This window comes from Vicugna pacos, chromosome 34 (genome assembly GCF_048564905.1).
Source record: "Vicugna pacos chromosome 34, VicPac4, whole genome shotgun sequence".
Lineage (NCBI taxonomy): Eukaryota > Metazoa > Chordata > Mammalia > Artiodactyla > Camelidae > Vicugna > Vicugna pacos.
The window spans coordinates 16,372,965-16,399,856 of NC_133020.1; the positions used below are offsets into that span (position 1 = coordinate 16,372,965).

Consider the following 26,892-nt stretch of genomic DNA (forward strand, 5'->3'; position numbering starts at 1 on the left):
TTCGTCTCCAAGTTAGAGATTCTCTGTACGTCGTAGAGGTGACTTGACCTCTCGGGGCCCAGAGCCCTTTGCCAGCACAGGTGATGTGAATAGTTACCATCTATTTTTTTTATGACAATATGGTCAATGGGCCTTTTTCAGGTTTTGCATGCAAGGAATGCCCAACTTGTCTTTTGCTCTTTGTTTCTTTGAAGGATATGGGTCTGAAAGTCTTTACCAATCTCCATCACCGGAAACCAGAAGTATGTCTGACGGAGCGAGGGGAGCCCTTCCTTAGGCCTCTGTATCTAAACTTGGGAGGTTATGAACCCATGTACAGTGCCCCGTCCAGAATCGCATGTGGGTAATCTAGAATTTTGTGTGTGGGAGGTGGCTAAAAGAAGCCATGAAATTGGGTGTATTTGGTATAAAAGTATAAAAAAATCAGGACTTTTACACGTGAATTATGTCCTATTTTTGGCTGCAAGGAGATATCCTGCAGTTGAATCAAGTAGAAGAAGACAGGTGAAAATGGTTTTGGCTAAAAGGGAAAACTAGCTTCAGATATGAGAGAAAGTTCATTTTTGTCTGTAGAACGCAGTGGCAGAAATGTGCAGGAGCAGGGGATGTGCGGCAGTGTGCGAGGGCAGCCACCAGGAGTGAGTAGGACACAGAGAGTGAGAGGTCCTGATGTGGCCCTCGTACATTTATTCTGTGTGGATCGTGGTACACAGAGTTCAAGGCAGAGGTCATTTTGATTCTTAGCCAAATAGGTGGCATCAGAGAAGTTGGTTCAAATACCAGCCCATTTCCTGTTGGAAGGACTGTAGACACAAAACTCAGCCATGGCCTTAGATGCACAAGATAATTAAGTCAACTTCCAATATGGAAACTTAGGGGAGCAAAATGAAACCAGGTCATCAAAACAGAACCAAAATCAAAGCTGTCTTTGAGATCGGAAGATACTTGAATGACATCCCTTAAATCTCTCTGGCCTATCATTGAGGTGAGCCCAGTAATTGAAGTGGGACTGGTCCTGGAGTGATTGCCTGAAAGTCCACTCGAGAGAAGCGAAAGGCCTGACAGTGTTATACGAGAGCAGCCACAGTGAGAATTCGGGGGGCCGGTGAAGTCCCCTCTAAGTGCCCGTCACGAGGTTGACGCTATCTACCTTTCTGCTACTAGATTAAGCCAGAGTTAGTAAGCCGTCTCAGAAACCTCTGAACTTCTTCATAGCTGAATAAAATGTGCTGAAGCCCGAAGTTATTCATTTTAGTCTCTTCTTTCTTCAGTTATTGATTTATTAATTCACTCAACAAACATTCTCTAAGGTCAGGCACTGAGCTTTGTATTGTAAACACAGTGGCTTCATCTCTGCTTTCCTGGAATTTTAGTCTAACAGGGAAGCATAATTAAATAGGTCATTCCAAAGACCCGAGAAGAGCACATTAAACGGAAGTAATATGAGAAGAAGAGACAAATTTATCAACTATGTCCTCTTGGAAGAAGTAGCGTCTATACTAAGACCTGAAAGTTGAACGATAATGTGCCCCCAGAAAGGGTTCAAAGAGCATTCCAGGCAGAAAGGGAAGTGCTATGAAAGAAAAGCTAAGACACTAAAAGCATTTCAGAAAGGCAGAAGGCATGGTTAAAGGACAAAATTAAAGAGAGCTCAAGCAGCAGGGATAAGCAGAGATCACATGGACCTTGCATGGCACTTAGAGATCTTGGAGTTCATTCTAATGCCAAGTTTCAAGCAGACAATCTAATATGTGTTTTTAAAAGAGCTAGCTGGCTGCTCTGTGGAAAAAGAGATTGGGGTTTGGGCTGTTTAAGACTGTCTGTAATGAAATGTTACAAAAGCTAGTAATTAAGTTGAAAGATGGTGGGGCTTGGACTCCTACAGAGAGGCCGTGGAAACAAACATGGATAGATTTGTGAGCTGTTCTTATCTGGTTGTTTATGACAGGAAATGCAGGGTGGAGGGGGGCGGGTCAAGGACAACTTTTGAGTTTCTGATCTGGGAAAGTGGATGGATTTGGTACTTTGCATGGAGATGGGAAATCCTGGAGGGAAACAGGAGGAAGATATAATGCTTTTGGAACAGTTTCACTTGAAACGCCTGTGAAGCAACCAAAGATCCATGGGCACAGGGGTGTTGCAGGCACACACCTGGAGCTCAGAAGAGAGGTCCGGGTGGGAGACACAGGCTAGGAGACGTCAGCATAAATACTGTCACAAAACCACGCATGAGGATATCGGTGTGGAGACAGTGCCCAGTAAGACAAAGAGAACCTAAAACCGAGCTCTTAGGAACAAGTCAAGGACGAGGAGGCTACATCCTCAAACATGAATAGCGAAACAGGAATGGCAGAAGAGAAGAGAAGGAAGCTAGAAGGATGGAGTGTTACGGATATTAACAATAGTGACTGCTTTGAAAAGGACGCTGATTAAGAACACCAAATGTAGCCTAGAGGCCAAGGAAAGAAAAAAAAAAGCATTGTTCAGAAATTAGCAATATTAATGTCATTAGAAACTTTAGTGAAGGAGTTGGCAGATACCGGATTGCTGTCTGGCAGATGCCAGAATATCAGATGAGAAACTCCATTCAGTGAACAGACACTACTTTCCCCAAATTATGCTGCAGAGGAGCAATGTCTGGTGGTGGTTTTTTGGGGATGTGTTTGTTTCTTTACTAGCAGGAGAGAGTCAAGCATCAAAATGCTGACGCCTAGATTGAGAAGCACATTCATGGGCAGTGAGCCCCAGGAGCAATCTGTGTGGCTTCATACTAAGCAGGTGTGGTTAAAGATGTAACTTATAGGTGTATGTCATTGAAATACGTATTTTTATTCTCGCTCTTTCCTCTTAGCTGGTGAAGTCATAAAGGAGAATTCTGACTATGTAGAACAGGCTATGATAGAAACAGTAAGAACAAACTTCCCAGAAACATGGATTTGGGACCTTGTCAGTGTTGAGTAAGCATTTAATAGTTTTCTTTCCTATCTGTCATTATTTCTTTTTTTTTTTTTGGTTGTTTATAATACCGTTCACTTGTATATACTGACAATATATTTTATTTTTTCTCTAGTATTGTTTCTAGTCTATTAATTTCATCCAGATAGCTGTAAGCTGCCTCAATTTTTCAAAAATAATGTGGTGTTTAAAGAAATGTGACCTTTGAAGGGAGAGGGTATAGCTCAGTGGTAGTGCTGGGTTCAATTCCCAGTGCCTCCATCAGAATAAATAAATAAATGAATAAACCTAATTACCTCTCCCCCCCAAAAAATGAAATAAAACAAAATAGATAAACAACAAGGTCCTACTGTATAGCACAGGGAACTATATTCAATAGCTTGTAATAGCCTATAATGAAAAATAATAGGTATGACTGAATCACTATGCTGTACACCAGAAATTAACACAACATTGTAAATCAACTATACTTTGATAGAAAAAAAAGAAATGTAACTTTTTTGGATGATTTTTATTTTTATTTTTTTAACATTTTTTATTGAGTTATAATCATTTTACAACGTTGTGTCAAGAAATGTGACCTTTTTAAGATTCAATTTTACAGAAATCCAGCTCTCAAGATATTTCTCTGATGCCCTGTGCAAACACTATCGCTCATTTTTTAACCTTCGGTTCATACTTTTTTTGTTTGCTCTGGACTAAATGTAGGTTCCTGGATTAGACCAAAAAATGCATTTTTCCAATAATCTCTCTCTGTAGTTCCTCAGGCTCAGCAAATCTTTCATTCGTCATCCCTGATACCATTACCCAGTGGGAGGCCAGCGGCTTCTGTGTGAATGGTGAGGCTGGGTTTGGCATTGCCTCAGCGGTTACTCTGGAAGTCTCTCAGCCTTTCTTTGTTGAAATGACCTTACCCTTCTCAGTTGTTCGAAACGAACAATCTGACTTACTCGTCAGTGTCTTCAACTACCTGAATACATGTGTTGAGGTAAGTTATTCCGTTTGATCTGGAGTCAAAAATCTACAAGCTCAAAAGATTCCTCAAATATTGCCATACTCTTTCTATTCTCAAATGCAAAATGGTGCTGTCAAGTGATAAGCCTGGTTTCCGTTTCCTCAAACAAAAACAGTGGCTTTAATTCACAGCAGTGACTTAAATACTGCTTTAAGAAATGTCGCTCCACGCTGTGTGTTCTACCGTATTTATCATCCAGTGAGAAGAGTCATTTGGTATCTTCTATTTTTGATAACCTGAAGCAAAATAGATAGAGCAGAAACTTTCTCAAGATGGGAGGAGGAGTCTGTAGTTACCACCCTTAATGCCATGACTGTTATTTTAGATTTTTGTTCAACTGGAAATGTCTCAGGATTTTGAGGCAGATCTCAGCACCCCTAAAGACAACGGCAGTGAGATTATCCAAGCTGGGGAGAAGAAGACATACATCTGGACTCTCACACCTGCGGAGCTGGGTAAGCAAGCCGCTGTGGGTCTGTGCCAGCCTCTCTTGGAAAACCAGCCTACTTTTCCTGCCTCTGTTTATCTTCCTTAAATCCTCTATACAAAAATCATTTTATCCCTCACATTTTTAATTTCTCCATTTTAAAAATTTCTCATTTTTTTAGACTCTCCGTTAAAAAGCCTATCTGTATCATCTAATTTCTCGTTGCTCATGCTAGTGTGGAGCAAACCCACCATTCATCTGTATAAAAGCATGTGATTGAAATACAATATAGATGCTAATTTGAGGGGAGGGTATAGCTCAGAGGTAGAGTGCTTGCTTAGCATGCACGAGGTCCTGGGTTCGATCCCTAGTATCTCCATTAAAAATAATAATAAATATATTCTTTGTTTGTTTTTACATTTTTTAATTGAGTTATAGTCATTTTACAACGTTGTGTCACATTCCAGCGTAGAGCACAATTTTTCAGTTATACATGAACATACATATATTCATTGTCACATATTTTTTTCTTTGTGAGCTACCACAAGATCTTGTATATATTTCCCTGTGCTATACAGTATAATCTTGTTTATCTATCCTACATATGCCTCAGTATCTATAAATTTTGAAATCAACAACTATAATAATAATAATAATAATAAATAAATAAATCTAATTACCTCCCCCCAGAAACAAAAACAAAAACAAAAACCAAAAAAATATATAAATGCTAATTTTCATGACCTTTCAAGTCCATATATCATATCACAAATGAAAGGCATATTTTCATTAATGCTGCCCAATTCCTTCACTTCTCATCAGCTCCTTTGCTATGAGCCCATGTCATCTATACAAAATTCACGCCTCAATCACAATAATTGCCAGGATTTGCAAATTTTCTAGATATATTATGAGACACCAAAAACCCTCAACACTTGGATGGAGATCAGTGAGAAGGGTTCTGTCTCAGTGCATATGTTACCTGCAATACAGAAAAATGCACCTGAGAGTATCTTGTTAAAAATATAAGGGAAGGGAAAATTAAGAGTCTAGTAACAATGCTGGATGTGTTAGACACGTGATAATCATTCCCAATAATTTCAAAAGCAAATATCATTAAAAACTTTTATTTCATGTCATATTCATTATATTATTTTAGCAATAAGGAGTAATTTATGAGATCTTTTTTAATCCTCCTGTGACATTGGTCTGCCTAAGATGAGTTTTCCTACTAGATTTTAAGTTTCTCAATTTTTTCTAACCACACAAGGTCTTCAAAAATCTTACCCTGGCAACTGAGATAGAATACTGCACTAATTTGTATGGTTATATGGTATTAAGTGGAGAACACAGTTCTAAGAGTGGAGTATCAAAGCTTTCTAAACAAATGAAACAAAACAAAGCACACCAGGACACAAAACACAAGAACGGAATACTGGTTGTATATAGGCATACAGGTAACATTAAACCAAAAGAACTATGTTTTTCACTTCTCTAATTTTTATAAGAAAATAGGAGATCAGTTTTAATGGCATGGCCTATGATATTACAGGGAACTTAAAACAATGGATTCCTTGCTCACACATGATTTTAATCTGGTGTCCTTTCTACTATGTCATATGTTACCATTCTTATTTGTTTCGTCTTGGAAAAACTGAGGTGGCCCAGTTATCTGATGTTATGTCCCTACACTGGTCATATGTAGCCTTTAAAAACAAACAATATCAAGGGATTGGCTCAGCTGGCTTTGAAGGCTATTTTTTTTTCTCTTATAATTTCTTGAGTTCTAATCAGGTAAATGAATCACTCATTTAATATAAGGAATCTTGAAACAGGTAAAACACAACATACATATTATCTCCAGGCAGGAGAAAGAGTGAGTTATTTTGATCCAGGCAAAAATAGGGTAGAATTCAGTTCATCTGATTCAAGAGGTGATTCACAGGCTCTAATCATGTCTCTTTACAGAAGGGACTGATGGCCAATTTAACTTCTCTTTGGCAATGTTTTTCAGGTACAGTGAATATCACTGTAGTAGCTGAGTCCAGACAGAGTAGTGCTTGCCCAAAAGATACAACTGAGCAGCAGATTCTGAACTGGAAAGACACTGTGGTCAGAAGTTTGTTGGTAGAGGTATGTGTCTGCAGAACTATCAAGCTCTTCCGGGGACAAAATAGAGATTATCTATTAGGTTAAATATGAAAGGACATCCTTCTTGAAGAGACTTACTGAATGGACCATACTTACTATTGACACAAGACATGTCATTTTAAATAAATGAAGGAGAAATAAAATTCATCCTTTCTTTAATTAATACCTGACCCAGGATAGAAAAAACTTAGCACTTGAAACAGGCCTATGATTTTTTTTTATGCTCCTGACTCATGATGCTTCCTGTACACCTAATCCTCTTGCCTCTCTTTAACTGACTATCACATCCAAGAGACAAATCTGTTTGTCCCACACGCCTGTGTCGTTCTCATCCTCCGTGAAAAGAGTCAGTCCTTGTCAGTGGTGCATTTGCACCTTACCTCTTGGCATGTTTCTGCTCCGCACGATGCTTTTGTTTGTCCACTGGAGAAGCTGGACAGGATCGGAGAAGTTGAGGGTGTCCCGCTAAGACACTAAAGTTATCTCTGTCCTGCAAAGCACTGTGGGAACACGGGGCTTACCATGGGTGTTGGTAACATGCAGTGACTTCCAGAGACCAACAGAAGGGGACAATGAATGGGTCTTTTCCCAAGGACAACCATGTGCCAGCCATGCCCTTGTGAGCTGATGTTTGAATGCTTTTCCTTCAGGGAAAGATGACCCAGACTCATTAGCCTATTCTTTTTGTTTACTCTTTGACAGCCTGAAGGGGTTGAAAAGGAAGTGACTCAAAGTTTCCTTATCTGCACTGAAGGTAAGAGGATGTTTTAAGTGGTCCAGTTAGTCCTAAAGAAAATTTATGCACAGGTTAGTTTATTTCCTTTCCTTCCACTTTAGTCCACTTGCCATACTGAGGACCTCAGTGATTTCATTCCAGATATTTAGTAGAGAAATTATTTGACTTCAGACCCTATCTTCATTGTATAATTTCAGCCAAAAAAAAGGATATTTACAAGATTTTTTTGTTTAGTTCACCCATGACTTTGATCTGCCTCAGCCTGTTTCTCCCATCTTATATATTTTTGACTCCTCTTATCATGTGAATGTGGCACAATTTTGAACAATAGAAAGTCAAGATTATGCTCAAATAGCATGTAATATAACCTGTGCTTCTGTACTCTTTTGGTGAAACAACCATGGGTTAATTACTGCCCTTGAAATAGCCTGTTTTATGGGCCATCACAAGTATTGCTTTATCTAGTTGATGATGCTTTGATTTTTTTTGTATTGAAGTATAGTCAGTTTACAATGCTGTGTCAATTTCTGGTGTACAGCATAATAGTTCAGTCATACATATACATACATACATTCATTTTCATATTCTACATAGATTTTCACATTACTACAAGATACTGAATTTAGCTCCCTGTGCCATATAGTATAAATTTATTGTTTATCTATTTTATATGCAGTAGTTAGTATCTGCAAATCTCAAACTTCCAATTTATCCCTCCCCACCCTCTTCTCCCCGACATGGAAACCATAAGTTTGTTTTCTATGTCTGTAAGTCTGTTTCTGTTTTGTCTCTTTTTTTAGATTCCACATATAAGTGATTTCATATGGTATTTTTCTCTTTCGGGCTTATTTCACTTAGAATGATAATCTTTAGATTCAACCATGTTGCTGCAAATGGTGTTAGTTTATTCTTTCTCAGGGCTGAGTAGTATTCCATTGTATATATGTACCACATCTTCTTTATCCTGTCAGATGATGCTTCAATTTTAATGCCTAATAGGATTCTCCAAGCTTTATCTTTTGTATGTCAGAATCAGTAGTTTTTTACATTTTTTTCATACATAGTTTAGGCACTAAACTAATGAAGAGGAGAGGTCATTCTGTAATACACAGATTTATATACCATTTTCTGAATGTATTGTTATTCCAAACTCAACCAAAATCTCAAGTTTACCCCTTGTAAAATAAAAATAAATATTGGAATATATTTCCTAGTATGTTTGTCCCACAAATCTGCTGCTGTAGTTTACAAAAGGAAGCCATAACATTATTGATATTTTCTTTTTAGGCACCAAAGCCTCTAGGCAAGTAGATTTGGATTTGCCAAACAATGTCGTGGAAGGATCAGCCAGGGCCTTTTTCACCGTTGTGGGTAAGTTGGTTTAATTTTTCATTTCACAATGATTTGAGTATTGTGATGGAGGTGGTCACAAACAAACAAAAAATCCTTCAAACAAAAGTATAAGAAGATTTTCTTATGCTATCAGTGGGAGGGAATTATTGGTGAGGATGATTTCTTCAGCTTGGTGCTGCAGAACCGTTGTCAAATCCGTGTCCCTAGGAAACACTTGTTCTACTGAACGACAGCTGGCATTTAGAAAACAAAGGTTCTGCTATAGCCCGTTCATCTGAAATATTAAATTTCCCTTTGGAGAATCAGAATACACTTTGCTGTTAAAGATGCTGCGAATTTCCTCAGTAAGAGCAGAAGCCTGTTTTGCAAATGTCAGGCTTCTTTGTTATTAACACTTTGTGAGATGGAATGGATTACAGTTTATAGTCTATAGGGTCATTTTCTCAAAAAACAAGCAAGCAGGCAAGCGAGCAAACAAACACACTTTCTTAACACTCCCTCCCTTGGGGAATAGAAGATTTTAGAAATGTTTTTCATACCACAAACCTTGAACTTCACTCTTCCTTCCTATCTCCTCTTTAGAATTACGTCATGAAAACTTTCCTTGTGTCTACTTTTTAGGCTCAGTTTTCAATGTTTCTTCCTTCCTCTGTGCCTCTTTTTATCTACCATTATCAGTGCTGAGATGCCACGTGTAAGCAGTAGTAACTTGCTGCTTTTTGTATTTTTAGGGGATATTCTAGGACTTGCAGTGCAGAACCTGGAGAATCTTCTCCAAATGCCCTCTGGAGGCGGAGAGCAGAACATTGCCATGCTGGCATCTGACACCTACATCCTTGACTATCTGCAATCTACTGAACAATTGACAGAGGAAGTTAAATCCAAAGCTGTCTCTTTCTTATCTAATGGTGAGAAGATTTAAGTAATTTCTGCCCATAATAGCTGAAATAAATTGTTACTAATATCAAGATGTCATAAAGCTGCTATTATTATTTCATGGTGAAAACCTATGTGAACTGAGGTATTCTGAGTCCTGGCTATGTTGTGGGGTTTGGGGGGTTTGGGTGTTTTTGGCATTCAGTATCTGCGTGGTTATTTAGCTTCACAATTTAGACCTTTCATGTTTCAAATTATGAGCTCAGTTTTTTTTTTAACTGCCTCATATTTTGCTGACCTACCTTATTTGTTGTTGTTGTTACTAATATTAGCTATAAATGGTTCATTTATCAACTCTGTATTTGTTTGCTCAGTTGTCTTGCATTGCAATGAAGTGACTGGATCTGTATTTAGAAAAAGAGTGCATAAACCTTGTAAATGAGATGTATCAGGAAAAGTTCAGTAGTATAATATCTTTTTTTTTTCAGAAAGATAGGGTAAAATAACCTTAAGGAAAAGATTAACCAGTTAGTAATAGTAGACGATTATTGCGCTAGACACAGTCACATGTAATACCTTATTTGTCACTCACACCCTATGAGGTAGAAGTTATTTTTTCTCCCAATGGATGGAGAACCTGAGTTTCAGAAATTAAAACTGAAATGATTGTCTTAGTAAATTCTGTTTGTCTAACACCAACACACAGGGCTTGCACGACACCACTCTTTCTCTTCTCATTTTCTTAGATTAAAAAATAATTTCCTGCAACGTTGTATTTTAGGTTATCAAAGGCAACTGTCTTTCAAAAACCCTGATGGTTCTTATAATGTGTTTTGGCGGAGGAATCAGGAAGGAAGCCTATGGTGAGAGACGGAAATTTTATTTTAATACAGGATAATAATAATACAGGAGTGATCTGCGGAGGCCTTGTGAAGTGTGAGGGGCCTTGAGGTTGGTGGGGATTTGAAAGGGACGTGGGTTTCAAAGTGAATTTATAGAAGTGAGCCAGAGAAAACTAAAATATTTGATTATTCCCATTTTGACGCAACAATGTACCTACAGTCTCACAGCTGTTCGCTGTAGAGTCTGGTCATTTAATAACTGACCCCACCCACACTCTCACAGCTACTGGAAAATGGTACATCTTAAAACACACCTCTCAGTCTCATGTAGATGCAGGAGAGTAAACCCAGAAGGCCTCAAAGCATCTAATTACACCGACTCTTTATTTATGCATGGATCATCCAATGGACTCTAGAGCAAGAAATCTGTATGTAAACATGCTGGAAATCACATGCTCTTATTTTCACATATTGCTGTTCATCACATTTTACTGAACCGAAGGAAAGAGCCCACTATTGATAAAGATTGGTTACCGCCAGTATCAGTAGCTGCATCCACGTCCATCACCCAGAGGCAGCCAGGGTGCTGGACCTGCTGGGTTGCTGACATCATTTCTTTCTTATCCAACTTCCCTCCAATGGGGGATTTGCATTACAGGCTCAGTGCCCTGACCTTTAAGACATTAAAGGGGATGGAGAAATACATTTTCATTGATGAACAAGTTCAAAAAGAGACCCTGATCTGGCTTTCAAGCAAACAGAAAATAGACGGCTGCTTTCAGAGCGATGGCAGGCTTTTCCACAACGCCTGGGAGGTGAGAGATGAACACAGGTCTGCTGTCCTTGCTCCTTTGCACCGCCTGCTTTCCCTGCCTCTGGCCTGCACAACTGGGAACCTGAGTATCTTTCTGGTGAATGTCACCCTTTCGGAGTCTGCTGTTGTCATAGGCTTGGGACGCGCAGGACAGCGGCATCATTCTTGCTGCGTGCATGTTACCCTCAGCCGAGGTACAGCTCTCCTGGAATCTACTGTTCGCCTCACTGTGTTTAGTCTTTTCAGAGAACCAGTCTCCTGCAGTAGATAAGCTGGAAATGGGAGAAGGGCAGAGACAAAGAACCTACAGAGAAAACATTCATAAATTTGGAGCCAAACAATATGTCAGGGGAGGGGCTTGAGTAGGATATTTATTCCTATTTAAGGCGGCAAGAAAGCTCAGGGAGGGTGGCTGGTCATTTCTATAATTTCAGTAAAGCATTCATCCAATACCTCCTCAAGGTCTCGCTTGCCCCAGGTCAAAAGGCAAATGAAACAAAGCAGGTCCTTGACAGCATCCACTCTTCCCTCTTCCTGTCCATGTTTGGGTAAATCACTTGCCATCCTCTCTTGCTTCTGATTTCCTTGCTCTGCAGACAGCTGTCTACCTCCATCCCATTTCCTGTGTCCTTTATTCCCCCAACCTTTGTATTCCTCCATCATGGTATCTGGCATGCCCTGATACCCCTGACGTATCCTGGCTCTTTCCTCTGTGTCGTCCTTCATACTTACCACTCCCCTTCTCGGAATGTGGGATGTAAAGCTAATCCATTTCAAAATATGAACCAAGAACAACCCTGGAGAGTATTTAATTTTGATGTAAATTGTTTTCCAATGGCTTTGCTATTACACAATGTGGGAAAATGTCTTTACTCCACACCTCTTCGTCACCACGGCAGGACCTGGATGGAGAAGAGCTCTTGTTCTTATGGAAAGAGATGAGAATACTTCATGTTCGCTTCTAAAACATCTTCTCCACATCTTGCTCTTTATTGGATTCACTACTGATCACTGCCTGCCTGTCTGATCTTACTCGATCCTTTTTCCAGAATTTTGTGTGTGTGGGTTTGAATTGGGAGGGAGTGAGAAGTAGGGAAAAATAAAACCTTACACTGCAGAGGCATGGGGATACAACTTGCTATTATCCAAGTGGGCTTTGGGTCCCCCCATCTTATTTTCCTGTCCACCATCTGCGCTTACGTGCACCATGAAAGCTGACCTCCTCAGAAATGTTCCTTCTCTGAAAAAGAGAGCGATCGCCTTTTGCTTAAAAGGATAAAATGAGAGGTTTACACTAGATCAGTGGATCCCAGATGCCATCTGAATGCTTTTTGCATCCATTTCAGAGGGGACCCATTAAAATTCATTTCCCTATGTCTTATTCCTGATTTTTTCAACTAGAAAAAGTTCTTGTGTGAATACCAGTTTATTTCACGTGTGAGTCCTCCCAGGGATTTCTACCCACAGTCAGTCTGCAAACAACGCAACTTGTAAGTGTTTTTCGAATGTTACATGGTAAGAATCCAGGAAACTTCACTACTGCTACCACCTAGGACACTTTTCCAGGGATGTTCAGGAGGCTTCACAGCAACCTTCTGCTCCATCCCAGCAGAAATTCTTTGCTTGCTTTTCCAAATTAATACCAAATAGTATAAAATAGAGTCCTGTGAATTGCTTGGGGTCCATGCTGAATACCAGGCCACATAAGTATGATTATGTACGTCATTAAGTATCCTTGACATTAATTATATGTTTTTTTTCTCATTATTACTTTGGATCTTGATGGATTCTTGCTCGGATAGCATTGTTACTGAACATTTAATTTAAAATTACTCGTGTTCAGGTGGTTTTATGAAGAATGGTATTTGTTCCAAGGCTTCTTTCGTGTCTAGTTTCATTGCAGAAGAGAGGCTGTTCTTTTGTACCCTGCTGTCCTGTGTGACTCACTGCTCCTTTGTGTTTAGGTTGGAGACAAAGAGGATGTCTTCCTCACCGCATATGTCGTGGGTGCATTCCTTGAAGCTGGGCTCAGTTCCACCGTATGGATTTCCATTGTCTTTCAGTTTCAGTCATTAGACCATGGATGCAGAGTGACTTGAAATTCTTTGGACTGGGTGAAACATCAAGAGAACATTGAGTTCATTACCATTCTTTAAAGCGGTGCTCCTCAAAGGTTTTTGAGTCATGGAAACCTTTGATGAACACGATTGAGTTTTCCCTAGGGAAGGTACACACATGCACACATACACAATTTCATCCCATTTCATAGTCACCTGCCTTCTGAAGTTCAGCCACTATTTTCAGATGAAGAACTCTCATTCCAAGTATAACCATAACCTAGTATTCTGTCTGTCTAACCAATTCAGTATGTAAAGGTGTTCAGCTGAAGTGTGGTTCACCTGGGTGGCCTCCCAATCCAGAGGTCCAATGATCTGATCGCAAAATCTGTGCTTGAAATAAGATACTAGGAATTTTCAGGGTCATTGTTATGTCTCAAAAACCATCTTTAGAAACATAAGCCTCTCTTTTAGGCATTAGAGTAAAATCTCTTACGTCTAAAACTAAATTGGTATGTTTTGCCACATAGAAAACATTTCTGCTATTAACTCAAATATGTCTGATCAGATGTAGAGACCTCCATTTTCATATGACTTAAATGTTATTTCTCAAATACTAATAATCCATTAAAATTCATTTTGATGATGTTTATAAAGTATAATGTATAGGTATGTAAATGAACGGATTTGTATGTAAAATATATTTCAAGGGTATATTATATACATTATAAGGAATATTCATTTAAATATTCAGCAAGCTCATAAAGTGTTCAAATAGTATTTTAAAATACATTATTCTTCTTCACAACTAGTTTCCTGCTCTACGAAATGGGCTTTTTTGCCTCGAGGAGGCCTTGGAAAATGGGGTCACAAATGGCTATATCCATGCGGTTCTAGCTTATGCTTTTGCATTAGCTGGAAGAGAGAAGCCGGTAGAATCCTTACTCCAGACCCTGGATCAATCTGCTACAAAAATAAGTACGTATTATTCACGTTTGCTCACATGACCTTGAGAATAAAGTGATGAAACGTACTGAGCCATCCCATATGCACCCTGTCTCCCCTAGTATGTTTCTATTTCCCTGATGGAATCTCCGCGTGGCCCTTTATTTTGAAAGAACACTACATCTTTTCTATGTCCCTCTCTCTCTTTTCTGCGAGCTCCTTGTGAAATGAGTGGAGCAAAGAAAATCCAGCGTAGTGACCAGAGATAATAAAAGTTGCTTGTGAAACTTAATCACACCCACTGTTTTTTTTTTAATTGAAGTACAGTCAGTTACAATGTGTCAGTTTCTGGTGTACAGCACAGTGTCCCAGTCATGCATATACATACATATATTCATTTTCATTTTCTACTTTTGACCTTAGGAAGTTGCTATTTGAAGCAGTGTTTGTTGTCTTGGGCTCCCGTAAAAAAATACTAGGGATCTGGGTGGCTTAAATAACAGAAAGTTCTTCTTTCATGGTTCTGGAGGCTAGAATTCCAAGATCTAGGTGTCAGCAGGTATGCTTTCTTCCGAGGCCCGTCTCCTTGCTTTGCAGATGTCCGTCTTCTCCCTCCGTCTTCATAGGGGTTCTTTTCCACATGCATGCGTTCCCGGTGTCCCTTTCAAGTGACCAAATTTCCTCTTCTGATGGGGACACCTATCAGTCATATTGGCTCAGAGCCCGTCACATGGCCTCCTGTTAACTTAATCTCCTCTTTAAAGGCGTCTCCAAATGCAGTCACATTCTGAGGTTCTGAGGATTAGGGTTTAAATACGTGAATTTTGAGGGGCACAATTCAGCCCATCACAGAGGCCAAGCATGAGATTGGCATCGTTCTTCTGTGTAATCAGCTCTCTTTATAGGGACTGTGTGAAAATTCTCCCTTTTTCTCAGATAACATGATATACTGGGAAAGAGCAAAGAGACCCAAGACAGAAGTATCTCCGTTCTTCATTCCCTGGGCACCTTCTGCTGAGACTGAGAAGACTTGCTATGTGCTGTTGGCTGTCATTTCCAAGAAAACGCCTGACCTGACCTACGCCAGTAAGATCGTGCAGTGGCTCGCCCAACAGATGAATCCTCAAGGAGGCTTCTCGTACCCCCAGGTGACTGGGATGGACCCGGTATTAACACAGTATGCTCAGTGCAAAAGGTGCCACTCTGCCATAATCTAGATAGCAAAGGTAGTCGTGGACAGTGCCTTCTGAGATGAAGAATATTTGCTATTACAAATCTTATTTTATTTTGTCAACAATTATTTACTGGGCAGTTCTTGGACATCAGGAACTCTACCAGGAATTCTTTATAAACCAATGAGTAAGATAAGGCCCCTTTTCAGGGAATCGATGCCTCATTTATATCTCCATTTACACAGTTAAAAATAGAATGTAAGTCTAGAAAAGAATGTTGTTGTAAGTACCAGAGATCTGATGAATAGTTAAGTAATTGAAGACCCTGTGGTCAAACTACATATCAACTAAGAAAAAATATTTCTCTCTATTTCTGTGGTCTACACATTGAGACAAGCAAATGAAATGAATGAATAACCAAATAAATGAGTACTGAACACAATGATTTATGTCTTTCCTTAACAGGAAAAAAAATTTAATACAAAGAAATGCAGTTTTATGCCCACGAGGAAAATCTTCACTTCCTTTCTGGCTTTCCCTTTTTCAGTCTTAGTTTCTGAGTAAAACCATATGTCAGTTGGATCTCCCAACATCCTTTCTGGATTCTGATTTCCTGTCTTTGAAGACAGTTGGGCATAAGCATTATCTGAGGCATAATAATATGAATAATATATTCTTTATCATTCCTGAATAATATAACACCTTAATTTTTAGAAAAGATTTGGCACTATTTTCAACAACAGAAATTATAAGTTTTTTTTAAAAACTAAAATCTAATTATGGTTTGTGGCAGAAAACCAAATGGCAACACCCAGCACAAGCAAATCTGTTTCCTATTGTTTAGGATGCTCCTTCTTGGTTTTCTGTTGACCCGTCATAGGAGTACTTCTGTGGACTGATTTGAAGTTCATGGCCAAATGATGACTAACATTGCACCATAACAGAGCTTTGATTGATGTCTGTGCTGTTCTGTGCAGGACACTGCCGTCTGTCTTCTTGCCATAACCCGCTACATGAAGTTAACCTTTTCTAATGGGCAAAACACCATCACCTTTAGCAGTGACGAATCCAGTAAGATTTTCCAGGTTAACGGTGACAACCGCTTACTGGTCCAACGTTCAGAACTAACAGAAGCACACGGACAACACACAGTAGATGTGGAAGGACAAGGCTGTACCTTTATCCAGGTAATAGACCTCTTCCAGTGAAGGAGATGGATGTTTGCCAGTTTTTTTTTAAAAAAAAAGGGTCAGACTGTCTGTTCAGTTATATATGAAGTACTGTCTTACCAGTTTGCATATTTCCATGGTTCCTCTTTCTCTCGTTGGTATCTTCTACTCAATAGCTGAAGACACAAGTTATTTTGTAAAGAACTACTCTTAAGGGTGACTGAGAACTTTCTCAAGGAATGTGATAGAAAGTATTCTGATATTTTTATTAAATTACATTGTTAAAGATTCTTGTATCTTCTGAAAACTGAATGATTGCAGTTAGCCTTATTCCCTATGGTAAAGATGTAAAATAAAGTCATTAATAATGGAAATAAGAGAAACAAGTTGTTCAGCTTTTACTACAGGGTAAATGGATGGATTTCCTTACTCTTTGCCATCCTTTCTAGGCTACCCTGAGGTATAATGTGCTACTGCCTAAGAAGGAATCAGGATTTTCCCTTTCCTTGGAAATGGTAAAGAAGAACTCTTCCGATGTATTCCAGAGTAATTTTGATCTGACGGTAACTCTCAAGTAAGTGTCCCATTTTGATACCAACTCTCAGGTTAGAGAGAAAGTAATATATCAAAAAAGAATTATTTGAAACAGTAGCAAAGTAACAAAATATCAAAAACATTCATTCAAAAAGATACATGCACAACAATGTTCATAGCAGCATTATTTACAATTGAGCAGATATGGAAGCAACCTAAACGGCCATCAGCAGATGAATGGATAAAGAAGATGTGGTATATACACACACATACACACACACACACAACGGAATACCACTCAGCCATAAAAAAGAATAAAATTTTGCCATTTGTAGCAACATGGATGAACTTGGAGGACATTATACTAAGTGAAATAAGCCAGACAGAGAAAGAGAAATACCATATGATATCACTTACATGAGAAATTTAAAAGCAACAAACTAGTGAATATAACAAAAGAGAAGCAGACTCACAGACATAGAGAACAAACTAGTGGTTACCAATGGGGAGGTGAGAGGCAGGGCAATATGGTGGTGGGGCAGTGGGAGGTACAAACTATAGGGTGTGAGAGAGGCTCAAGGATGTGTTATACCACATGGGGAATATGGCCCATATTTTGTAATAACTGTAAATGCAAAGTAACTTAAAAATTGTATAAAATTTTTTTAATTAAATTAGCAGATGCATATTACTCTACATAAAATAGATAACCTACTGTATAGCACAGAGAACTATATTCAATTTCTTATAATAACATATAATGGAAAAGAATTGGAAAAGAAAATAGATACATGTATGTACATGTATTACTGAATCACTCTGCTGTAAAATTCAAAAATTTTTTAAATATATACATAAGATGATAATCATGAGTTCACATGTTGATGGTGAAATGTCTACAGCATAATCACTTTGTTGCTCTCAGTGCACACACAGTTTAGCACATCTTAAATGAAATCAAAGGTGGAATTAATCAAATATAATTCATACTGTATGCAAGTATCATTTGAAAACTTCTGCCACACTGATACTCCAGCAATAGCTCCCACCTTTTTGTATGAAAGTACTGACAGTTTTGGACAATGAAGGTATGGTTTTTCCTTCTAAAAACAAACACAGGTGGATCCAATAAGAGAAAACATATAAACACTTATTTAATTAGAACTGTACAGAGCAAAGTTTTAGATTTTTGTTTTTCAGAGTAGAAAACCTAAGTAATTCTCTTGAGTTAAAATATAACTTTTAAATGCCAAAAAGTTTTAACCTCGGTTCGTCTGTGGAAAAACACTGAATAAAACTAGTTTGGGGGATTTTCCTGGGGATTTCCAAATGCAAACCCATTGAACACTAGCACTAAGGTAAGAACTGAATGCACCGTGGAGTTCTTAACTTCATGCCCCAACCATCTTATCCAGAGTTCGGGGTGTAACCCAGAAGATGTCTTGGGGACATGTCTACTGTATGATTCTGCCAACATCCTGCTTTCTAAACAAAGATCTCTTAAGTGTTGTACAAAGCTAAGGCCAACATAATAAGTACATGTAACATAAGTTTAGAAGTTTTGTTTATAAGTTCTGACTCTGACACCTCAGGTAAGCTTAAAAGCAGGATTTGGAGAGATTCTAGGTCCAGATCATTCATTCTTTACCCAACTTATGTTGCTCTGAATCATCTCATCCACGATCAGCCTAGTTGTACCTGATCCCAGGTGTGTTAGAATGACTGTCTTCAGAGTTTCCTCTCCAGCTTTTGTGTCTCCTCCAGACTTGTAACCAATTAGTATCTATGTACTCACAACCCTTGCCGTAAGATTAAGTCACTCTTCTGAAATGTCTAAGCTAGTGTTTTGTTTTTAAATTTCAGGTATACTGGAATTCGCAATAACTCCAACATGGTCCTTGTTGATGTAAAAATGCTATCAGGGTTTACTCCAGTCATGTCGTCCATTGAGGAGGTAAAGAGAAGGAGCCCAGTCCTGCAGCGCAGAAAGAGCAGTGATGTGTGGATGAAACAATTGGTTGGCAAAACCAAGCCATGGAATTCTTCATTTAAACAAACTTATTCCAAGTTCACATTCACATTTTTGCTGAAACACTGGAAGGATGGGTTCTTTTCTTTTTTTTTTTTATTGCAGTTTAGTCAGTTTACAATGTTGTGTCAATGTCTGATGTACAGCATAATGTTTTTAAAGGTTTTTTTTTTAATTTAGTGGAAGTACTGGGGGTTGAACCCAGGACCTCATACATGCTAAGCACACACTCTACCATTGAACTATACTCACCCCCCAAGGATGGATTCTTAACTTGGAGCAATTATTTCCCATAGTTCATAACCTATTTTTTTAAATTTAGTTCCCACTTGTTCTTATGAAAACCTCCTGGCACAAGGGAACATTCCATAAAATAAATTCCTAACAACTGGTTAAATAAAAGGCATGAAACATTCAGTTCTGGAATGGTACTCTTTAACATCTTTCCCTTTCTGCCAATTTCTTTAAAGCTTGAAAATAATGGCCAAGTAATGAAAAGTGAAGTCAAGAATGACCACATTCTTTTCTACTTGGAAAATGTAAGTTGACAGTAATTTTTTCCTCCATGGCTTTCTTTTTCTTCTGAGGGTAATTGGATGCTTCTGTGTCTCATAGCAATACATGATAAGGTTTGTCAAAAAAAAATGGGACATTAAAGTTGATCAGTGTTCTTCTGTCCCACTCATCATCTTCTCTGTGTTAATTCTTATGCTATTTCACATATGCCTTGGCTACCTGACTATGTCACCCTGAAGTTTAGAAACATTATTTCCATGTTTTTCATTCCTCACGGCATCTACCATAGTCTGGTTAAAGAGTAGGTGTATAATTCTGTTAGAGTCTGATTTGAACTCCCAATGGAAGCTGGCGTGAGTTTTAGGGTCATTTTTTCATGTGTACATCATTAACATTCACATAAATGCCCACAGTATTCTACTGCTTTCAACTAAATTTCTTGCACACCAATATAATCAGCAAAATTTTAAATTTTATACAATTTAATGTTACCTAACTCATCATTTTGACATTGCATAAGATCATGGTACCCTGAATTTATTTAATTGGGTAGATCATGAACATCTGGAAATAATTTGCTCCGTGGTTTTCTTTTTGGAAGATCTGCTCTGATGTACTTATAATTTGTGTCTTTATAGGTTTTTGGAACAGCAATGAGTTTCACCTTCTCTGTTGAGCAAATCAACCGTGTATCCAACATTCAGTCAGCCCCAGTCATGGTCTACGATTATTATGAAAAAGGTAGGCAAACAACAGCCGTGCCCTCAGATATCTGTATAAAAGCCTAAAAAAAATCTGGTTTTACTTTATGCATTGATTTTTTTTCACTCCATGATATAACTAACTGCTGACTGGGCCATTTTTGTACTTACCAGTGTTTTTCAACAGCTAGAATTCTTTTGGAGGGGAGTGCCAAGATGGCAGAGTAGAAGGACGCATAGCTCATCCTCTGCCATGAATACACCAAAAACTACACGTACAGACCAAACAATTTGCACAGAATATCTAGAATCCTTTAGATATAATGCAAAAGAGCTCCCTTTAATTTGAAATGCAACCCGCTAAGCTTCCAGGTCTTCTTGTTGTTGATGCCAAGACATCATTTCATGCTACCTCTATGGACTTTAATTTGAGAAGGGGAGTGAGCAATATTCTGAAACATTATAGGAAAATCTTGATAGATTAGGTTCCAAAACAATGACTACAATGTGGTTAAGATTATAAAAATTTCCCCTGGAAAGTCAGTGCTATTAGTTTCTTGTTGAATCTCATGCACAGTTTATCAAGAAGCCTTTGAATTCTGATTCTGTCATTTACTAACTGAATGTACTTCATCAAGCGCCTAAAACTTTAATAGGATGTTCCTGGAATTAGAAAATAGAAGTGATTGACTGTCTTGCAAAATTATTGGAAAGATTAGATCTAGTGTATTTATATTATCTGACATAATCTGGCTGTGGAAAAGTGGAGATTTAATAAGGATGAACTTTCCTCTTATTTTCCAGATGAATATGCCCTTGCTTCTTACAACATCAACAGTGTTTCAGTTTCCCAGTGAGACAAAACAAAGCGCGAGAGAAGGTAAGGGAATTACATACATCCTAGATGGTTAAAACGTATCTGGTAAGAAAATGAAGATAAAACAATAGACAAGCAAAGACAGGCCTCTGGCACTCCACAAAGTCTGTAAAACTATGTGCATTAGATAAGTGCTCTGATAGGACAGCCATTAAGATGTTTATTAATGTCTTTTAAGGAGCTTTAAAGAATTTTCAGCTATATATGTGCCTCTTAGGAATGCTTCTTTTAAAAAAACTCTCATTTTCGTTTTATAAATTAATAGGCTATTAAATATGTACATACATATTTTATATACATCATGTAAATGTTCATGTGGATGTGAATGTATTCGTGCATGTTTGTATTTATCTACATCTATATATTTATTTACATATACAAACACATTTATTTACTGTTTAAACTATGTTTTTAAATCTCAGGTAGGAAACTATTTACTTTGAACAAACTCATTCTCCTTTATCAAACCTGGAAGAAAACCATGGACCACCTCACTTCCTGAACCGTCTGCAATCTGCTATGACCTCTAATCAGACTTGGTTTATTATTCCATTAAATGCTGTGATTTTGCATCTGAGTCTGTGATTTTTCTTTTCTTTTTTCAGTGCATCATTCACAATTTTCATCCCAGAAAACTCAGGACTTTGTTTGATAGCAACTCTAATAATTTGCTTTATTACTGTCAATTCTGAATTCAAGTTTTCAGACATTATGGGGTACAGAATATGGAATCCTCCAGCATGCAGAGAAAGAGAGAAAGAAAGGCAGGGTGGCCGAGGGTGGGAGGATTGCGTTGAAGAGGACTTCAATGTGAGCCCAATGAAATTAAAAAAAAAAAAATCTACCTAACACAAAATACGCAGACCCTTCTCAATAAAATATCATCAAAACTGGGGGACAGGGAGAGTATACTTAGAAAGTCTCCACCAACTTCAATACAGGCTGCTGACTCTGCTGAGACTGCTGCTCCAGACACGTAAAAGCTAGAGATAAATCCTCCAGTTATGGAGTTAAAAAAAAAAAAAAAAAAAAGGATTGCAGCAACATGGATGCTCCTGGAGAATGTCATTCTAAGTGAAGTAAGCCAGAAGGAGAAAGAAAAATACCATATGAGATCGCTCATACATGGAATCTAAAAAAGAACAAAAACAAAAACAAAAACAAACAAAGCATAAATACAAAACAGAAATAGACTCACAGACATAGAATACAAAATTGTGGTTGCCAAGGGGGCGGGGGTTGGGAAGAGATAGACTGGGATTTCAGAATTGTAGAATAGATAAACAAGATTATACTGTACAGCACAGGGAAATATATACAAGATCTTATGGGAGCTCACAGAGAAAGGAATGTGACAATGAATATATATACATGTTCATGTATAACTGAAAAATTGTGCTCTACACTGGAATTTGACACAACATTGTAAAATGATTATAAATCAATAAAAAATGTTAAAAAAAAAAAAGAAAGGAAACAGTGTTCTAGACTCTCTCAGTATTCAAAAAATTAAAAATAAAGTGTTTTAGGGGGAGGGGATGGCCCAGTGGTAGAGAGCATGCTTAGCATGCACAAGGTCCTGGGTTCAATCCCCAGCACCTGCAGTTAAATAAGTTAAACAGACAGACAAACAAACAAACAATACTAACTACCTCCCCTCAAAAAAAAATAAAATAAATTGTTTTAAAAATTTGCTGGAAAACAAGCCACGGGAAAAACAAGCCGCACCTAAATTTCCATGAGCTTAAAATATTACGTTCACACTTACTTTCTTAAAACACACATGCTTGCTTTGTTCTAATGTTTCAAGCAGTAGATGACCCATAACGCGTTTTATGCTAAAGAAAATTTGTGGTGAGCAATCCTGAGACTGACCCTAAGGGCACCCTAAGGTATTTCCTTAGGGAGAAACAACAGATGGTCCTGGAAAGCCAGATCATCCATTAACAGAACTTTGTTCTGGCAGGAAAGCATGCGGTTAAGCCCAGGGGAAATATTTGCTATCTCCCGATGTTCCGGAGGTGATAACAGGATTGACTTAGAAATTCTGCACACCCCGAGGAGGCTGATTGTTCCTGGAAGGGAGAGGCCTGGAATTAATCAGTTCATCAGCAAGCAGAACTTGGTGCTTACTGCATGGAATATGTAAAGCCTCGTCTCTTTGATCGCAGTTTTTCCTGGGCTGTATACTCGTAATAAATATGATGTCGACCAGGCTTTCGGGACTGTGGATCCACGAGATCTTGAGTGTCCTGGTCCCATCTTTGCTCTTTACTTTGTCTCTTTGTTTCTTAAGTCTTGCGTCATCCGTCCTCAGACACGGCCCTAAGCTGCGATAGACGCAACAAAAATTAACTTTTTTAAAAAATAGAGTTTTAATAGACGATAGTTAGGCTTATTTATTCTGTGGTTTCCCTGCCCACTGTATACTGACAATACAGCCTAAGTTACAATGGGGCCCTAAATAAGTGTGCATTTATTGAGTCGTCATGGATAAAGTGCTTGCACCAGCCCAATTCCTTCCCTGTGTTTTCCAATCTTATCTTCTTATAGAACCTTCGACACCTCCTTTTTAATGTTCTTCTAGATTACTAATCCCAGGGAAGTCATTCGGAGAGCGGCCAGTACAGGTGCCTGGCCTGCACAAATCTCCCATCGCTCACAGTAAAGCTCTGCATGACTAGAGCTTTGGGGGGGTGATATTTATTATAATATCCCAACTGCTCTCCGCCTGTGAGACTCGGTCTGCATCTGCTGGCCACAAGATTCCAGAAATTTTTATAAATTGCCATGACAACTTCGACACCAAAATCAAAACAAGTTTACAGAAACCTTATTATTTTCAGTGCCGGTAATTCCGAAAAGGACACGGTGAGCTTGCTCCCCTCCGACACAGCCCCACCCCGGGTCTGAAGGGAGAAGACAGAGGAGCATAGCTTAGCCTCAGCTGCATGAGGTATCTGCCTGCTGAGGTTGTTCAGAATTCTCCCGAACAGGTTCTGGGAGGGAAGGGCAAGTTTTCATTTGTCACACAATTTGTGGTAAATGCCTGGCGCATTCTCCCTATGCCCTTTAGCCTTTATCTAAGAAGAAACAGTTCCATAACATTGACTGTCATGCAAGGTAATACCACTGTCATCAAAGTGATTATAATCGAAGTTGCAAAATAATTAGAATTCCTTCCAGAAGTTTCCAATTTTTCTAATATTAAAAATTATAAATACTACCCAAGGAACTATATCTTGAAGAAAGTGAAGCTTGAAAGGTAAGAAAGACATAAGACAGAAGAGAAGACATACTCCGAACTTGACTTTGGAACTTGGAATGTACCTTCACTAAGACTGGAAACAATTTACTTTTTCTCCTTTTTGTTTTTACTTTTCCCCGATATGTATTACCTACTAACTTTTTAAGAATAAATATTGCCTATATAATCTTCAATTATTTTTCATTATAGACAAAGTTATCTGGATATGAAGTGTCTTTGCATAGTAAATGTATGAATAACGAGATAAAAGCACAAACTATCTGTTAATGTTACTACAATATATTCAGTATACATACAGACTTGGACTTACAGCTTCTTTACATTTTATCTTGATAATTACTGGACACATTTTCTTGATTTCATAAAGGATAATGCTGATATTTTGAACATATTTTCCATAAAAGGCTCCCCAAAATGCATTTTTGACTGGAGCAATGATTTTGAAATTAAGAATATTGATTTAGGTTTTATTTTGGACCTCTTCTTAGTAGGAACTGTAAGGAGGCCTCATTCCAAATTAGACTGTTACAGTTCATGATGAAATATTATCTCTACTTTATCACATGAGGAGATGTACACTGGAGTGTATGTGAATAGAAGAAAGGGGATTTTCCATATGCTAGAAGCGTTTCACATGTTTTGCCTGATGGAAAATCCAAGCCATCATTTTCTCAACTTTCTCCACATCCTTAACTTTACTAATGAAATCCTTCCTTACTGGGAAACGGTGAAATCTTTTCCCACCTTAGAAGGAGATTTCCTCATGTAATGGACAGACTCGGAAACACCTGGTCCACATTCTCTATGGAAATAACATTCTTATTCATAGGATTTACCCCAAAACCTTGTGTATGTCCGTGTCCTTGTGTACAGATATATTTCTGTTGTTCATACTATTTCCCATTTAAATTTCACATTTAAAAAGTAAGATGACTTTTACCAAATTTTGAGGGTGTGTGAAGGAGGTACATGCCTGTACACGCACGGCGAATATGATTTATGCACTGCATTTTAATTAATAAAAATATTCTAAGTGTAAACACATGACTGTTTGAAATTTCTCCAAATATTAAGTCACTATTTTAGGGTCACACCTTGGAGTGAGTGTTAAGACAAAGGGGAAAGAAATTCCAAGGAATCAGTGATGGACAGACATGGAGAGACATAGATCTTTGTTGTTGCTTTTGAGAAGGGATAACCTAAATGTTCACCAGACTGAAACTGTCTCCCATCTGTGATGTAGAGATTAAAGGCATGAAGACATAGTCTTAGTCAAGCGACCGGAGACAATTTTGTTCAGAAGCACGCAGCACCAGCCTGTCTTTTTAGAAAGGGGTGGGTGAAAATACAAAAAGAAAATATAAACTAACACTTCATTAAGTTCACCAGACCCTGAATACCAGATGACTGGCTTTAGTCCTTGCTGATTGTCTGGAATGTGCAGCTGTGCAAAGCCAGCAGGCTTTGTTGGTTGGAAAGATGCATCTTTCTGCATCAAAAAAAAAGAAAAGAAAAGAAAAGAAAAGTGCCTGATTCTTGGACAGAAAGAAAGCACCCCACGAAATGGGTGTCCGCTTTAAAAGTCTGGGGATCCAGAGTGCTTACTTCATTGCGGTATAAATATACATACAATGGAATCGTATTCAGCCAAAAAAGAAGGAAATCCTGCCATCTGTGACAACATGGATGGACCTTGAGGACATTCAACTAAGTGAAAAAAGTCAGACAGAGAAAGACAAATATCGTGTGATCTCACGTATCTCTGGAATCAAAAAAAAAAAAAAAAGCCAAAGTCTTAGGAAAAGGGACCCGATTTGCAGTTACCACTGGGGAAGGGACATTGGATGAAAGCAGTCAAAAGGTAAAAACTTCCAGTCATAAGGGAAATAAGCACCTGAGATGTAACGTACAACACGACGACTCTGTTAACACTGCCGTGTGGTACGTTTGAAAGTTAAGAGTAAATACTGAGAGTTTGCATCACAAATTAAAAAACCTGTTTTTCTTTCTTTTTTTTTTTTTTGTATCTATATCGTATCATAGAGTTTAACTGCACTTACTGTGGTAATCATTTTCCAATATTTGTAACCTCAGAAAAGTAATGAAGGGAGAACACGAAGTAAGAAAAAAAGACTAATAAATATTCTGTTGCATTCTTTCCAAGGGGCAGTGGGTTCCAGCTTGCCTTATGTTTACGTAAGTGACTGTCTATCTCCACTTCAAGGGAATCACCTAAGAATATCTTCAAGACGGCATCTTTGGCTGAATAAACTAGTGAATAAGTGGCCTTGCAGGGGTGGGAAGGGATAAATTAGGAGTTCGAGATTTGCAGATATTAACCGCTATATATAAAATAAATAAACAACAAGTTTCTACTGTACAGCACAGGGAACTGTATTCAATATCTTGTAGTAACCTATGGTGAAAAGGAGTAAGAAAATGAATATATGTATGT

The 26,892-nt window shown here is 38.2% G+C and overlaps 1 protein-coding gene across 1 annotated transcript in view; it reads left to right on the forward strand.

Moving 5' to 3' along the window:
• The window catches only part of LOC102529558 (ovostatin homolog 2-like), a 41,605-nt gene extending 19,864 nt beyond the window's left edge, over positions 1–21,741 (forward strand). The window contains 21 exon segments of the mRNA XM_072954260.1: positions 195–343; positions 2,133–2,136; positions 2,869–2,957; positions 3,715–3,943; positions 4,296–4,425; positions 6,412–6,530; positions 7,251–7,302; positions 8,572–8,655; positions 9,369–9,545; positions 10,295–10,376; positions 11,014–11,170; positions 13,134–13,208; positions 14,039–14,204; positions 15,108–15,319; positions 16,321–16,530; positions 16,962–17,086; positions 18,910–19,000; positions 19,546–19,614; positions 20,230–20,332; positions 21,097–21,172; positions 21,592–21,741. Of these exon segments, the coding sequence (XP_072810361.1) occupies positions 195–343; positions 2,133–2,136; positions 2,869–2,957; positions 3,715–3,943; positions 4,296–4,425; positions 6,412–6,530; positions 7,251–7,302; positions 8,572–8,655; positions 9,369–9,545; positions 10,295–10,376; positions 11,014–11,170; positions 13,134–13,208; positions 14,039–14,204; positions 15,108–15,319; positions 16,321–16,530; positions 16,962–17,086; positions 18,910–19,000; positions 19,546–19,614; positions 20,230–20,332; positions 21,097–21,149 (2,376 nt within the window). The 3' untranslated portion in view covers positions 21,150–21,172; positions 21,592–21,741.
• The last annotated feature ends 5,151 nt before the right edge of the window (positions 21,742–26,892 follow it).